General features: G+C 39.2%; 1 protein-coding gene across 8 annotated transcripts in view; it reads left to right on the top strand.

The window, feature by feature from the left end:
* Positions 1 to 14,560, top strand: part of PHACTR3 (phosphatase and actin regulator 3) — a 309,402-nt gene that overhangs the window by 290,548 nt on the left and 4,294 nt on the right. For all 8 annotated transcript variants that reach the window (XM_027848889.1, XM_027848881.1, XM_027848873.1 and 5 more), the window contains 3 exons: positions 6,902 to 6,957; positions 11,859 to 11,920; positions 13,667 to 13,807. In XM_027848889.1, coding sequence (XP_027704690.1) covers positions 6,902 to 6,957; positions 11,859 to 11,920; positions 13,667 to 13,807 — 259 coding nt within the window. The remainder of the gene's footprint in view (positions 1 to 6,901; positions 6,958 to 11,858; positions 11,921 to 13,666; positions 13,808 to 14,560) is intronic.

The following is a 14,560-nucleotide window of genomic DNA, read 5'->3' as shown; positions in this document are numbered from 1 at the left end:
TGTGTGTGTGTGTGTGTGTGTGTTCGGCAGGGAAAGAAAAGAGGGAGCCAGCTTGCCTGGAACTGACTAGGGGAAATAGAGTCAAAGAAGGTGGTGTATTGGCCAACTGGTGCTGAAAATGATCTGTTACTCCTAGCTGTACAGTCACCCCCTCCCACCATCGCTAAGGTGGTGCCTTGATCAAGGGAAGTGATGGTTCCACTGTCTTTTGCCCTTGTCAGGCTTTATTTGGAGTATTGTGTTCTGGTCTGGGTAGCATATTTTAGGCAGAGCACTGATCAACTGGGGCAGATCTACAAGAGGGCAGCTAGGATAGTGGGTTAGCTGGAGACCACGCCAAATGAAGATCTGGTAAAGGAAGCAGAGGTATTTAGCCTGGAGAAGAGAAGACTTAGGGGAGACCTGATGTCTGCTTTCAAATATTTGATAGGATGCCTTATAGAAGGATGAAATTTGTTCTACTTGGCTCCAGAGAGCTAGGGGGAAAGATAGAAACAGTAGAAGTTGCAGAGGTAGATTTAAACTAGATATAAGGAATACCTTTCTAACAACTAAAAATGTCTAAAAATGAAATATGCCTTGAAAAATAGTAAATTCCATTTCAAAAGGAGACTGGTTAACCACTTTTCAGGAATGTATAAAGGGAATTCCTGCTTGGTTGCAGAGTGGATTAGATGCAATAGGAAGTCTTTGCCTGCTCTAAGACATTTTAATTCCTTTCATGTGAATTCCCCTTACACTGCCTTTTAGTGACTTCTTTTCTTCTTGAAATCTACTGTACATGTTTCCTTTAACCAGAAGTATGTGTATAAATGTTTAGCAACTGACTCTTCAAAAACTCTGTAAGTTTAATTTGCATTATTATTTTCTCCATCGCTTTGAGTCTAGACAATCAACAAAATAATAAATCAAGCCCCGATTTGTAGCATTTTGCCAGTTTTCAAGATGTTCATGCTGTAGTCTCAGTGAGCTGGTATGAACTGGCTCCAGCACACTACTGTCTTTAACCTGATTTCATTTGAAGAAAGAAATTTGTTCTATCACGTCCTTTTCTCAGGAAGGGAATGGGGTGGCTTTGGCCTAGGATCTTTTATGTTCTATCCTGACCCTCCCCTCCCCACATGAAAGTAATAAAAGGACAGGAAAACAAGATCAGTCATCTCTAAGGATGATCGATCTTACCTCTTATGCCTAAAGAAGTTGCTTATGCCCCCATATAACATGTATACAGCACCCAAGGCATCTGATCTGTTCTGTGGTCCCCCTTTCCAAATTACTCTGTGCATTATGAACAGTACTTTGATGTGAAATATACTTAATAAATATATGTTGAATTAATCTGAATTGTATTTGGTTTATGTTGTGTAAACAGAAGGGGAGAGCACAAAGCAGATGGGCAGATGTCTGTGTAAATATATATGTATATATATGTGCATATACATATATATACATATATATGTATATACATATATATGTGTGTGTGTGTGTATATATATACATATTATATGTATATGTATATATATACATATAGTTTCTTTTCTTGGTACTTCTTCCGCCCCCATATAACTGTAATTAGCTACTACGCATATGGGCTTTTTCAGATAGCTTGGATCAGAAATGGACTGAGGTTTCCCTATAGTCCCTGACTGTATCTACTGCAGCTAATGTATCAGAGGCAGAGAGGAGGTGCCTATGGCCCCAATCATTCTGATTGATGAAAGGGTTTTGCAATGAACCACAAAGGTTTTCTGTATAAGGAAAGCTGTGAGAGATGTTGGTCTGAGTGATTTGATTAGAGTTCAGAGCTCCCTATATTCATCTTGCTAGGACCTCATGAATTTAATGAATTTTAGCCTCGTGGGGCTAAATTTGTTAGCTATTTCTTTAAGGGTCTCTAAGCCTTAAAAAACTGAAATAGAAAACTGTGATCTCTGAGACCAATCCAATCGCACAAACCTTTATTAAATGACCACTGCATGCTAGGCAATATGGTGGGATGGATAGGGGATCTAACTTGGTGTTAGGAAGATCTGCATTCAAGTCCTGCCTTTGATGCATAGAGGTTGTGTGACCCTGGGCAAACCTTTCTGGTCTCCAGAAAATCCTCAAATTTTGCAAACTGAAGAACATTTGATATTCTGCAATTGCTAAATGGAAGTTTCCTCACCTAGAATTAGTTACCTACACTAATAAAATACAAAGACAAAATGAAAACCAGGAGCTTCCATTCTACTGGGCCAAACCATGCCCAGTACTAGTTCCAAGTTTGTAGCAATGCCAAGAAAGCATTTGCTGGGCCAGTTGGAACTTACAAATTCTATACTATGCAGGCTGACAATCTGCTGTTAATATTAGAGTTGGTCTGTGTGGTTAAGAGGTCCTTCCTCATCCCAAGAGCCTTTTCCAGCATGGAGTTGTTAATATTAATTAATTTGGGCATCAGATAGCTCAATAATTGCATCTGGGTGGTAGGAGGAGAATCAAGATAACTTTAAAGAATGATTGGGACATGTGTCTGTCCCAAGGGCTGTCTACAATAAGGATATTTACAAACATTTTTATAAAGTCACTGCTAGAGATATGAAATTCCTTCAGGGGGTATTCAGTATGTTAACAGTATAGTAAATGTCCAGAAGCTATAAAAAAGGCATAAACCCTTGGTTCCAGAGATGCAGAGCACCCTAGTTTAGAATTGTATGAATGAGGCATTAGCTGGCGATCTCATTGCAGAAATGCTCTATATGAGCATTTTTAGGCTTTGGAGCTTAGAGCTCATTTAGTCTAATCCCCTCATTTTATAGATTAGAATACTGAGGCCAGCCAGGAGATGACTTGTCCATAGTCATAAAGGTAGCTTGTAGCAGCTCTGGGACTGGATTCCAGAATTTATGACTCTAAATTCAGTGGTTTTATCTCGGAGGAATGGGGTAGGGATGGGCTGTATATTCTGATCTGGGGGGTTAGTGTGAGAAGGAAAGGTTGGGGCAGAACATGACAGAATTTTAGAGCTGAAAGAGACCTTAAAGACCGTCTAATTTTGTTTTAGAGACATCAAAAGACATTTGTAAAGTCACACAACAATCTAGCAGAGCCAGGAATAGATCCAAAGTCTATCGACTCCCAGACCAGTTCACTTTCTACAATGTGCCCCTCCAGTCCTTCTCCCCAAATCTATTAGATGGAAGCTCCAGGTTGGGGGAATCTGCAGAGAACCCAGAATGAAATGGTGGTTCTAGGATCTGAAACATTTATTTCCCACCTGGTCTCTTTATTGGTTTATTTGGTTTGATTTGTCATTCTGACACAGATTTTCCCTCCTGGGGGGAGAAGATTTCAGGAAATAACATTGTGTCCAAATAAAGAAATCCCTGCCCCTCCAGCTTCCCTTCGACTAGGGTTAGGCTAAAATGTTCTCTTTTGTTGTTCTCATAAAGCACCTACTCACAAATGTCCAGCATAGTCTCAATTTGTAACTGTTTTCAGCTCTTTCATGGCTTGGAGAAATCAGCTGTTGGTGCTTTGAGACTCTGGTATTTCTCCTGTGGCCACCTCTATAGTCCAATGCATTTTCTCCTTTTCTACTGACATTGCTTAATTGTGTGGTGTTTATTGTTTTTGTTTTAGGTCTTCCCTGTTGGGTGGGTGCAGTGAGATCTCAGGCTGCAGATTTGGCGATTTTTTTCTGGTTTCCCACCCATCCACCCCATACTGTGTCCTGAAGAATAGACACTGCCCAAAGAGACTCTTTTGCTTATGGCAGCAATGACCTGACCACCTCTGGAGCAGATATCCTCCATCCCAGCCTCTGGCTCTGGGCCTCCCCTCTCAGAAGAATTCTCTCAGGGTGCCAAAACTTTCTATAATTGAGTTGGGTTACAGCTACAAAGGCCTTCCATCCTACCCACCTCTGGTCCCCTTCCCAGAAAGACTTACATGTGTACACATTTTAGAAGGAGGTAAGAATGTCAGAAGGTAAGGAGGAAGAGGAGGAAGAGGAAAAAAAAGTACAATTGAGTAGCTATATCTTGGAGAGTGTGCTCTTCCATAGGAGCCCTAGATGTCTCTATAGCTTGGGTTTCAGAGTTTTAAGAGTTTTAAGCCCTTGTCATTCCTGCTTGAAAGTGAATGTAATACATGGTATTTATAGATTTTGTGATTTGTGGGCATGTTTAACAATTTATCCCCATATAGATGGTGTGGGTATTCTATTTTTTTTTTTTTTTGAGCAACTATTACAAGAAAATGAAGGCAGGGCATTTGACTTAAAATGTAAAAAATAATTAGCTTTGTCACTAAGGAGAGAGAGACAGACAGACAAAGAGACAGAGACAGAAAAGGAGGGGGAGCATTTATTAAGTACTTAATATGTGTCAGGTGCTGTTTTAAGCACTGGGAATACAAACAAGCAAGTTGGGATAGCAGGCCCAGGTGCTTCCTCAAATGAAGGTTAAAGGGAGAACTTATCAGTTGTAGGAAGAGGAAGCAGATCATGGTGTGAATGAATTTGTTGACTAGTCTATGCTGTAGATATCAATACCCATTAGTTGTTAGCTGACATTAGGGAAAGGGCATAGGATCTGAAGTGAGAACCTTACTTAGTTTTGTGAGCTTGGACAAGCCTGTGTGTGTGTGTGTGTGTGTGTGTGTGTGTGTGTGTGTGAATTTCTGATCCTTAGGTTTGTCATGTATGAAATGAGGATAGTATTACTTTACATTAACTTCTCCCAAGGGGTCCCTCATGGGCAAAGAGGTTTGAAAACTCTAAAGCACTATTCACATATGAGGTCTTATTGTTCAGCTTAACTTACTTCCCTGAGAAGATTCAGTGAGCAAATACTTATAATGGTATACACAAGGATTTCAGATCAGACAATTCTTATCTTTCTCCCCTAAAACTGCTGTTCCCCTCTTCTTTCTCGGCACCCCAAATCCTTCTGGGTATATTTCAAATAGCCATAGTAATTACAAATGAGAGAGCTTGTAGAATTTCATCCTTTCATGCCACATGTGGGCATTCTAAGCTATGAATATTTCAATGCATCCCCAGGGCTTTGGCTGGGTTCTTAAAGAGAATCTTAGGATTTAGACCTGAAAGAAGTATTAGAGATTAGTCCAACCTTGTAATTTTACAGATGAGGAAAATAGACTGGTCTAGATTCAAGGGACTTGCTCAAAGTCACACAAACAGTAAGCACAGAACCAGGATTTGAATCCAGGTTTCCTGATTCCAAATCTATGGCTCTTTCCCCCACACCACAATCCTCCTTCATCCAGTGTCTTCATCCTACTTGAAATTCCTTTAAAATAAAAAATCTGATGCAACTGGAAAGGGAGGTTTGGGATTTGGACAGTTCTGACCACACAGAAGAGAATGCAGGTGTAAGAAACCCTGGATTCTTTGGAGACAAGCCCTCACTAAGCCAGAGTTTTTCCTGTTCAGCTTGTGAACTATGTATGGCCTTTCCCACCAAATCATAGCCAGTGAATTTTTGGAGGCGGGAAGGGGTGTCCAGGGTTTAATGATTATCATATAGAGGAAGTAGGGAAGTTGCAGAAGCCTCCCATAGTGTAGACATGAAATAAATGCAGAGGGCAAAGAAGGGGGGAGGAAGGAAGAGGAGAGAGAAAGAGAGAGAAGGAAAAGGAGAGGGAGAGGGAGGAGGGAGAAATATCTCCAGCACATCTGAATGTTCCAGTATGCGGGGAGGTACTGCAGCATTCTAAGGGATGATTCTCTGCTTTGTTCTGAGATGGGGATGCTATAGAAGCTAAATATTTCTGGAGGCAGCATCGTCATCATCTGTACAAGTCTCTGGTGGGAACCCAGATTCCACCACCCATTTATTGTATCCATAATGTTGAGCGGATGGCAGAAATGGGCTGCTTTGCTGTTCTGACCCCGTGCCAGCTTTATTTTGGTGACAATAAGAGGATCTTCAGCTTAGCATTAATTTTGAGTAATTATTCCCCTACTGACAAGTCTTTTATTTTCTGCTACTCCCTCTGACTCCAGCAATGAAAAATGAGTTATAAAGACAACAATAAAGTGTCTTAATATTGCCAGTCTTCCTGCAACTGACATAAACACTCCATCTCTGGGTCTTGGATGCTTTTCCTAAAACAGCTAGTGAATATGTGTGGGGGTGGGTGAATATTATATGGTTGGCTCCTACTAGCAATATTATCTGGGGGAAGTCTCATTTGTTATTCAGGATGAAAGCATCCTGGCCCTGATCGTCTGATTTTGAGACTTAGTCTCCAGGCTGCACGAGGGAAGGCTGGCAAGTGGATGTGAGGCTACATTAGACACACCCCTCTGCATGAGGTTGTAAGCAGTGCAGGATTTTCACTAGCAGGCGGTAGTACGGTGGAGAGATTGAGCTGTCAGTCAGCAGTGAGGAGATCTCTTACAGGTTTTCCTCCTAACCAGATTATCTTCTGTTGGAACATATCAGTGGTGACTCTAAGGGGAAAAAAAGCAAGCAAGCAGGACTAAGGCTTGCTATCATTGTGGAGTTAATTGTTGTTCAACTGAAAGACTTCTTGAATGTATCTACTACTTGCTGTAGTGTTTTGTTACTGAATGAGGTGGGTGTTGATAGGTTATGCTTTGGGCCAGTAGAATCTGAAGATGAAGATGAAGAACATTTATAAATTTTCTGAAAGGACTAAAATGCTAGCCTTCTAAACCACCAGACTTTCCTGAGGTGCAGAGAGAAGTTTGTCTAGATTTAGCCAAGGAAGAACCACCAAAGATACAGTTTATTTATTTATTATCCTCCTCCTGCTTTCTGGAAGGCAATTTTTGGAGGCAAGAGAGACACTTTCCTACCACAAATCCTGTGTGGATATCTCAGGCAGCCACTATGGTACAAAACATAATTTTGGTGTTTTTCCGCAGACGACTGAGCCAAAGACCTGCTGTGGAGGAACTAGAAAGAAGAAATATCCTGAAACGTGAGTAGCTGTTGATTCCTCCAGAGAGACCTTGCATATATGTGTGTATATGTGTATGTATGTGTGTATATTAAGACTACTGAATCAATCTTATTAGACTTTTCTGTGCAGTTAGGCAGAAATTCTAGTTTACTTCCTTTGAGAGATGAATATTCTACCAGTATGTATGTTACTTAGTATTTCTAGTATGGTGCGAGTAGCTTAGGTGTTTGTGTGAAATCATTTGGGAAGAAAATGTGGAAAGCCCTTTTAAAGTCCATCAAGGGAAAGGAAGTATTTTTACTATTCTTGGAGTTTTTCATAGCAGCTGTACTTTAGAAGAGTTAGTGAATCTTCCCAGAAGAGTAGAAAGACCAACATTGGATTGGCTTGCAGAGCAATAATTTTAAAAGCAATTTTCTCAGCAAGTAACCAGGACTTTCTGAATTTCCTAAGGTCCATAGAAATTTCAGATGGGGATGAGTGGAGTATAAATAAGTATTGCAGATCAGAGAAGGAGGGGAACACTTGCACTCACTAGAACTGTAGGTAACAAGTCATGGAGCTCAAGGAATGGGAAAAATGAGTTATAATATTTATTGTTTCCCAAGGCTTTGTGTTTTCCAAGAACTTCTCTACAGTTATCCAAACACCTATCTGATTATGCCCAGATGGTTATGTAGAATGTGAATGAATAAAGGAGACATGAGTAGGGATATTTTTTTTGTCCCTCAAATTCATAGCTCAAAACCAGGTCAGATCCCTTTAGAGTCCACTGATTTTGTCTGATAATAAAAATCTCCTCAAGTGCTTATTTTAACCAGACAATTTTCTATGTAATTGTCTAGGCAATGGAGTTTGTTTTTCTCTCATATAAGCCTGAAGAAGTCATTTTCTACAAAAAGAGAGGTCCTCAGAGCCTGAATTTTACAAGCATATTATTTCCTCTTTTGTGTGAATTACACTGAGGACATTCTCTAAAGTTCATGTTTTGTTGCCTAGATGGTCTTTCCTTGGGGTAGACCTGATGTTCAACATTTCCATTAACAAGCTGACCAAGGAGAGTCTTGGTGACCTGCTCATGATTCATTCCTCAAAACTTGGATCTCTTGATGATTTTTTTGGATCCCTTGATGATTCCTTTTCTTATTATTCATATGTAGCATTTAAGAATTGAACATTTTGATGCTTATGGTAACTTAAAAAATTTGGAAGCTACAGAATGTTAGAGCTGAAAAAGGGTTGTCAGAGTGGTGTGAAGAAAGCTCTAAGGATTCTGCCTCCCCTTATGTTAACTAGACTAGCTGTCAGGATGAAAAAATTCTACATTCATGACATTGCTTAAGCTAAATAGGCAGAGAATGGGAACTATGTCAGTTATATCATTTGTTAGAGGTTTGATTCATCTCTCTAATAAGCACACTTATCCTTAAAACTCCTTATACACACAGGTCCAAGAGGTTAATGGCTTACACGGGGAATAGAGTTGACGTAATCCAGGGTCCTCAGCCCAAGAAGCACATTTCCATTGTGCAGTTGTAACATCTTCCTCACTACCATGGGTAGTGGAGTTAGTACTTTTTTAAAAAGCACAGTGCTTATAATTGTGTTCTTGTAAATGCTAGTCTTAAATATAGCCACAGTGCCAGGCAGTATTCATAGGAACTGCATTCACACAGTATTCATAGGAACTGCATATTCATATGAACTCCTTGTTCAAAGAAATAGTAAAATAATGAATTTCCTCTTCTGTGACCATGGAAATCTAGCCACAGATAGAGACTTCTCTCCGTTGTCTTCACACAGACCAGTGCTTAGCCCTGAAGCATTCTGAAGAGCCAAGAGTAGGAGTTACTGTGAATTTCACTACTAGAGATTTTTCTTTTTTCCTCCCTTTGTGTGGGTGTGAGATGAGATACCATATATGGCATTAGCCCTGATGGGAAGTATTTTCTTTCCTGATGCATCAGGTAGACTCTCCAGAGGACGGTTCTTGCCACATTCCATTTTCTGGCATATAGATAGATGCTTTTTGTAGCAGTTTCTATCAGTTTGATCCCCTCCTTGTGCAGGGGACAGATGCTAATAATGCCTTCCATTTTTGTAGTACTCTAAGGTTTACTAAGTGATTTCCTTACAACAGCACAATGGGATAGCACAAGGATTATTTCCTTTTTGCAGATAAGGAAACTGAGGCACAGTGGTGAAATGGATTGCTTTCAGTCACAAAATAAACAAATGTTAGGACTGAAATTCTAACCTGGATTCCCATATTGCAAGTCTGCCAGTTTTTCTATTAATATCAGCCCATCAGGTGGGCTTATGTCCCAACTCTTACCTGTGTGTGAGGTAAGTGCAAACACAGAGACTGACAAAAGGCCCTTCCTTGGATTGCTTAATACACTCTCTTGGAACCAATAGTGTATTAATAAAATATCAAGGAAGATAACAGGGCAGGGAAAAATTAATTCTGCCAAAGCTTCCTTTTTAAACTAATGCCAGCAGGGAAAAGCTCCACTATAGAGTTCCTTCAAAAAAATTCATAATTGGAAGCTTGTATTCATGTTATGTGAGCAATGACCTGGCCTGTGAAGATCAAATGAATCGGATTTCACTTGACTCCTCTCAGGTAATGTTAGACCTGTCCGTGAAGCACACTTAGTGCTCCGCAGTAGCAAAAGATTCATTTTGTTACAGTATCGCTAAAACCTCTGTAAGTTTCAGAGTAGGGTTTTACAATGTCCTAATTTTAACCTTAGTTTCTCAACAAGCAACCTGAAAAGTTGTAACTGCTTTTTCATCCATTACACAAAATCATCTTAATCTCATCAAGGATTATGCAGTGTATCTAATCAATGCAATGATATGCAACAATTCTAGAGGACTCTGATGAAAAATGCTATCCATCTCCAGAGAGAGATCTGATGAACTCTGAATGCAAATTCAAGCATATTCCATGCCCCCCCCCAACAACATGGTTAATGTGGAAATGTATTTTGAATATCATAACAGGCATTGTATTTCTTGCCTTTTCAATGGGTAGGGGAGGGGGCAGAGGGAGTAAGGGGATTTGGAACTGAAAACAAAAATAACAAAAAAAGAGATTATGTTTCTTAAGAACTAATGACAGCAAATTCATGTTTTCCTTTAAAGAAATTCCAAAACAACCAGTATTCAGAGATATATCTTTAAAGGAGGATTACGCTGAGGCATGTAAACCACATGGCTTATTTTGGAAAATAATTTCTGTGTGTTGCCAAAGGAAATCCTGCTGATTTATGGAATTGCTGGTGGTTCCGTATCTCTTTTTCTAGGTCCCAAGCTATGTTCAGGTCGTGGGCATGGATCTTTATTTAGTAACCAATAGCATCAGAAATAGGAAATCCATTATCTCATATCCCAGGGCAAGGCATACATTTTACACACATTACAGCTCTCTAGTCTATTTTTAGATTCTGTGTACAGGAGTGATCATGGTTTGAATGTTAACCAGTCACAACTCTCAAAGCAAAGCCAGCTTAGGTTAGGATTTCAGGGTTTTTTTTGGTTTGTTTTTTAAAGCAACTGCAACAAAAATGCCAAAGCTTCAGTAATGGAAGCAATTGTGTATGTCTATGTGTGTGTGTTTGTACTTAAAATGCAGCTTGAAAATATAAATTCTAAGAAAGCCCATTTCCTCTAAACCTTATTAGTTTCAAGTCCCAGCTTAAGAATAAATCTTTTTTTTCTTTTTAAAAAAAGCAATGGATACTGGTTAAATTATTGTAAAATAGGTACCTTTTACAAGGTTTTCTTGAGAATAATAGTTTCTGTAGCTCTTTCAGATTTGGATGAGGGAACAGATCATAAATTTAGAACTTGATGAGATCTTTGAGATCATCCAGTCCAACCCCTAATTTTATAAATAAGTAAAGTGAATCCTAGAGAGGTAAAATAATTTGCTCAAGGTCACAAAAGTAGTAAGTGGCAGAGTTGGGAATTGAACCCAGATCCTTTGATTCCAGACCCATCACTCTTCCCACTGTCTCGACTGGGACTCAGGAGACCTGGGTCCTAGGATAGACTAGAGCATTTTAGAATGTTATGCATCATCCAAAGCCCAACCCTATCATTTTATAGATAAGGAAATTGAAAGTCACCAAAGGGAAGTGGTTTGATTAAGGCCACATAAATATAAAGTAGCAGACCCAGGATTCAAATCAAGAGTCTTCTGACTCAAACTCAGCCAGTCAATCAATAATTAAGCATCTATTATGTGCCATGTTCATGTTCAATTGTTTTTCAGTCATGTCTGACTCTTTGTGACCCCATTTGGGGTTTTCTTGGCAGAGATACTGGAGTGGTTTGCCATTTCCTTCTCCAGTTCATTTTTGAGATGAGGAAACTGAGGCAAACAGGGTTAAGTGACTTTCCCAGGGAGGCCAGATTTGAACTCAGGAGGATAAGTCTTTCTAACTTCAAGCTGGGCCCTCTATTTAGTGTGCCACCTACTGTACTAAGCCCAGTGCTTTTGCTATCACAGCCCATTCCTTCCTTTTTCTAGCTGTTTGCTAACTGCAAAGTCCTAGACATTTTTCTTTCCCTCTGAGACTCAGTTTCCTCATTTGAAAAAAAACATATTGGACTAGATGATTTCTCAGATCCCTTTTAGCTTCAAAAATCTATGGTTCTATAAAGTGTTGAGGAAGAAGCTAGTTCAGCTGACAACAATAATGAGCAATTCTGTGGACCGGGATTGTTAGAGGCTCTGGCACTGTCCAAAACACTTAGAGACAAGAGCCATGTAGAAAGACTAGAGAACAGTAGCATACACATCCCGTGGTACTCCAACTTCTAGTAATGTTCAGCAGAAAGTTTGGCTGTCCTGGAAAAAACTTCTTTTGAAATGAAGAAAATTGTATCTTTCTTTGTATCTTCCACAGAAAGAAATGATCAGACAGAGCAGGAAGAAAGACGAGAAATCAAGCAGCGATTGACAAGAAAGGTAATCAAAACCTATCCAATTTTATGTCTTTAGGAAAATATGGCACCAAGCTAAATGAAGCAGAGAATACAGAGATGTCTGACCTGTTGTTAATTAATTCAGGATATCTCTCTGTGATCTTAATGGGGAAACACTTAGTGTAAAGTATGGTATGACCTCAATTGAAAGAATGTGCCTATCTATGGAAATCTACTCCTTAGAGCACTAAGCACCTACTGGCCACATCTAGAGAAAAGACCCTTTACTTTCCACCAGGGGCTGGGGCTCCTCTAAGTAGTAGGTGTGCTCATGCTTTAATTTCACTTGTTAACTTCTCTAAGAGGGCCAAATAGAAGTCAAATATCTACAAGACTCATCTTTGAGAACTCCATAAACCTACCCACAGCAAAGTTAAAACACTCACACACATGCACACACACACAGACACACACACACACACATTATTTTTAATATAGAAGGCCATAACTATAGGGACATTACGGTTTTTAGTCCAAAGCTCACTGTTATTATGGCATTTTAATTGGTCTAGAAACTTCTGTGGTTATACAATGTCTAACAATGACAATAACAATAATAAATAGCTCACAGTTTTATTGTATTTTAAGAATGGTAAAGTGTTTTTGAGCCTCACCAAAATCCTATGAAGTGGATACTATTTTTATCACCAATTATTTCAAATAAGGAAACTGAGGCTTAGAGCTTAACTTCTCTATGGCCATACAGCTATTAAGTATCTGAAAGAATATCCAAACCTAGCTCTTCCTAACTCTAAATACAGCACTCAACCAATAGGCATTTGGCAAGTACTTGCAGAGCACTGTGCCAGGCATTGGGGATAGAAAGACAAAAGTGAAATGGCTTACCCTCAAGGAGCTTATGCTCTCTAAGGAAAACCCCCATGTTCACATAGAAGTAGGTACAAAATAAACATGTGGCCTCCATGGTTTTGCTGGTGGTGGTGTTTTTAAGTTTGAGAGGGTAATAGGGAAGCATTACTCCACTTGTTTCAGAAAGTGGCTAATGTTAAAATTGACAGTGGCATGCTATAAGCTAGTATACTATTGGATCTTGAAACTGCAAGGAAATAGAATTGCTAAATTCAGTGTTGCTGCATACCCCACTCCAGACTGTACCACAATCATAAAGCATTCTTGTCTGCTTGAAATTAATGAATCATTCTATGTGTTTTGGACTTATAAATATTAAATGCACAATTATATTCATGACCATGGAAATTACAAAAAAAAAAATTCTTCCCATAGTGGTACTTATTCCTTGGGAAGCAGTCTTTTCTGTGACATAAATTCAAAATGTCTATGAGTTAAATGTGTGTGGCATTTGGTATTTGGGCAACTATTTCATGGATTGCCAAAACTCAGAAAAGTCATCTTCATTTTGAAGATGAGCCTCTGGTAATGCGGTTACACAGATTCTAGTGCCAGCCTCATCCTCAAAGGTGCTGCTGCCGGTAGGGCTAGGCAAGACCTGCATTCTGCTGGCAAAACTTTGAAAACCTCCTTGAGGGCTTCATTCTGCCATGGAAGTGATCCCAAGTTCTCTTTTTAAAGATATTTTCATTCCTTAGACCTTGTAAATGGGAAATTGTTTGGTTTTAAGTTCTTGTTTTCATTTTTCACGAACTTTAGCATATTCATGGTAAAGAAAACTTGCTTCAAATAGCTTGTGAAAAATAAGTTAACTGGTCTTTTATTTATTATTAATTTATTAATTTGTTTATTTACTTAGCTGAATCAGAGACCCACAGTTGATGAACTACGAGACAGAAAAATTTTGATCCGATTCAGTGATTATGTGGAAGTGGCAAAAGCACAGGACTATGACAGACGAGCAGACAAGCCTTGGACAAGATTATCAGCTGCAGATAAGGTACAGAAAAACATTTCAGAATTGATCATAAGTAGGAAAATGTCTTGCAATCTATAAGTCAAAACTGAACATAGGATTCTGCAATTTAGATCTGGAAAACAACCTTAGAATTCATGGGATCATAGGTTGAGAGCTAAAAGCAAAGCTTCAGAAGCCATTCTAATCCAGCTCTCTCATTTTATAGACTAGGATACCAAGGCCCATTTAGGTTAATGGACTTGTTTAAAGTCACCAAGGTAGTAAATGATCTAGTCCAGCCCCATTTTACCGATGAGGAACCTGAGGCCCAGGAAGTTAAATGACTTGTGCAGAGTTACCTAGGTAGTAAGAAACATTCAGAATTTTAATCCAATGCCTTTCATTCTAAACCTAACGTTCTTCTCCCCACACTGTAACATTAACATAATGTCTCTATGCATCTTCCTCATGTTACATTTCCAATCCCACCCATACACTGTCATCTAACCTTTACTCCACAGTTATCTATCCTTCCTTATGGTTAAAGATGCTGTAAATCTTTGACTTTAAAACTTCAAAAAAATCCACAATTTCTTCAATATTGTTTGTTTTCTGATACATATCAGTACCTTTAGGACATGGTAAACCATCTCATGAATTGTTCTTGCAAAATACACAGAAGAATTATCTGATGACCAGCTGTCTGAGAGGAGCCATCTCTATGTTTAGATTGTTGGATTTTTGGATCTTAGATATACAGCTCATCATCACCAGCTGGATACTCACATCCTTTCC

The sequence above is a fragment of the Vombatus ursinus genome, unplaced genomic scaffold (assembly GCF_900497805.2).
Source record: "Vombatus ursinus unplaced genomic scaffold, bare-nosed wombat genome assembly UNPS02000580.1, whole genome shotgun sequence".
NCBI classification, from domain to species: Eukaryota; Metazoa; Chordata; class Mammalia; order Diprotodontia; family Vombatidae; genus Vombatus; species Vombatus ursinus.
This window is presented reverse-complemented; position numbering and strand designations above follow the sequence as displayed.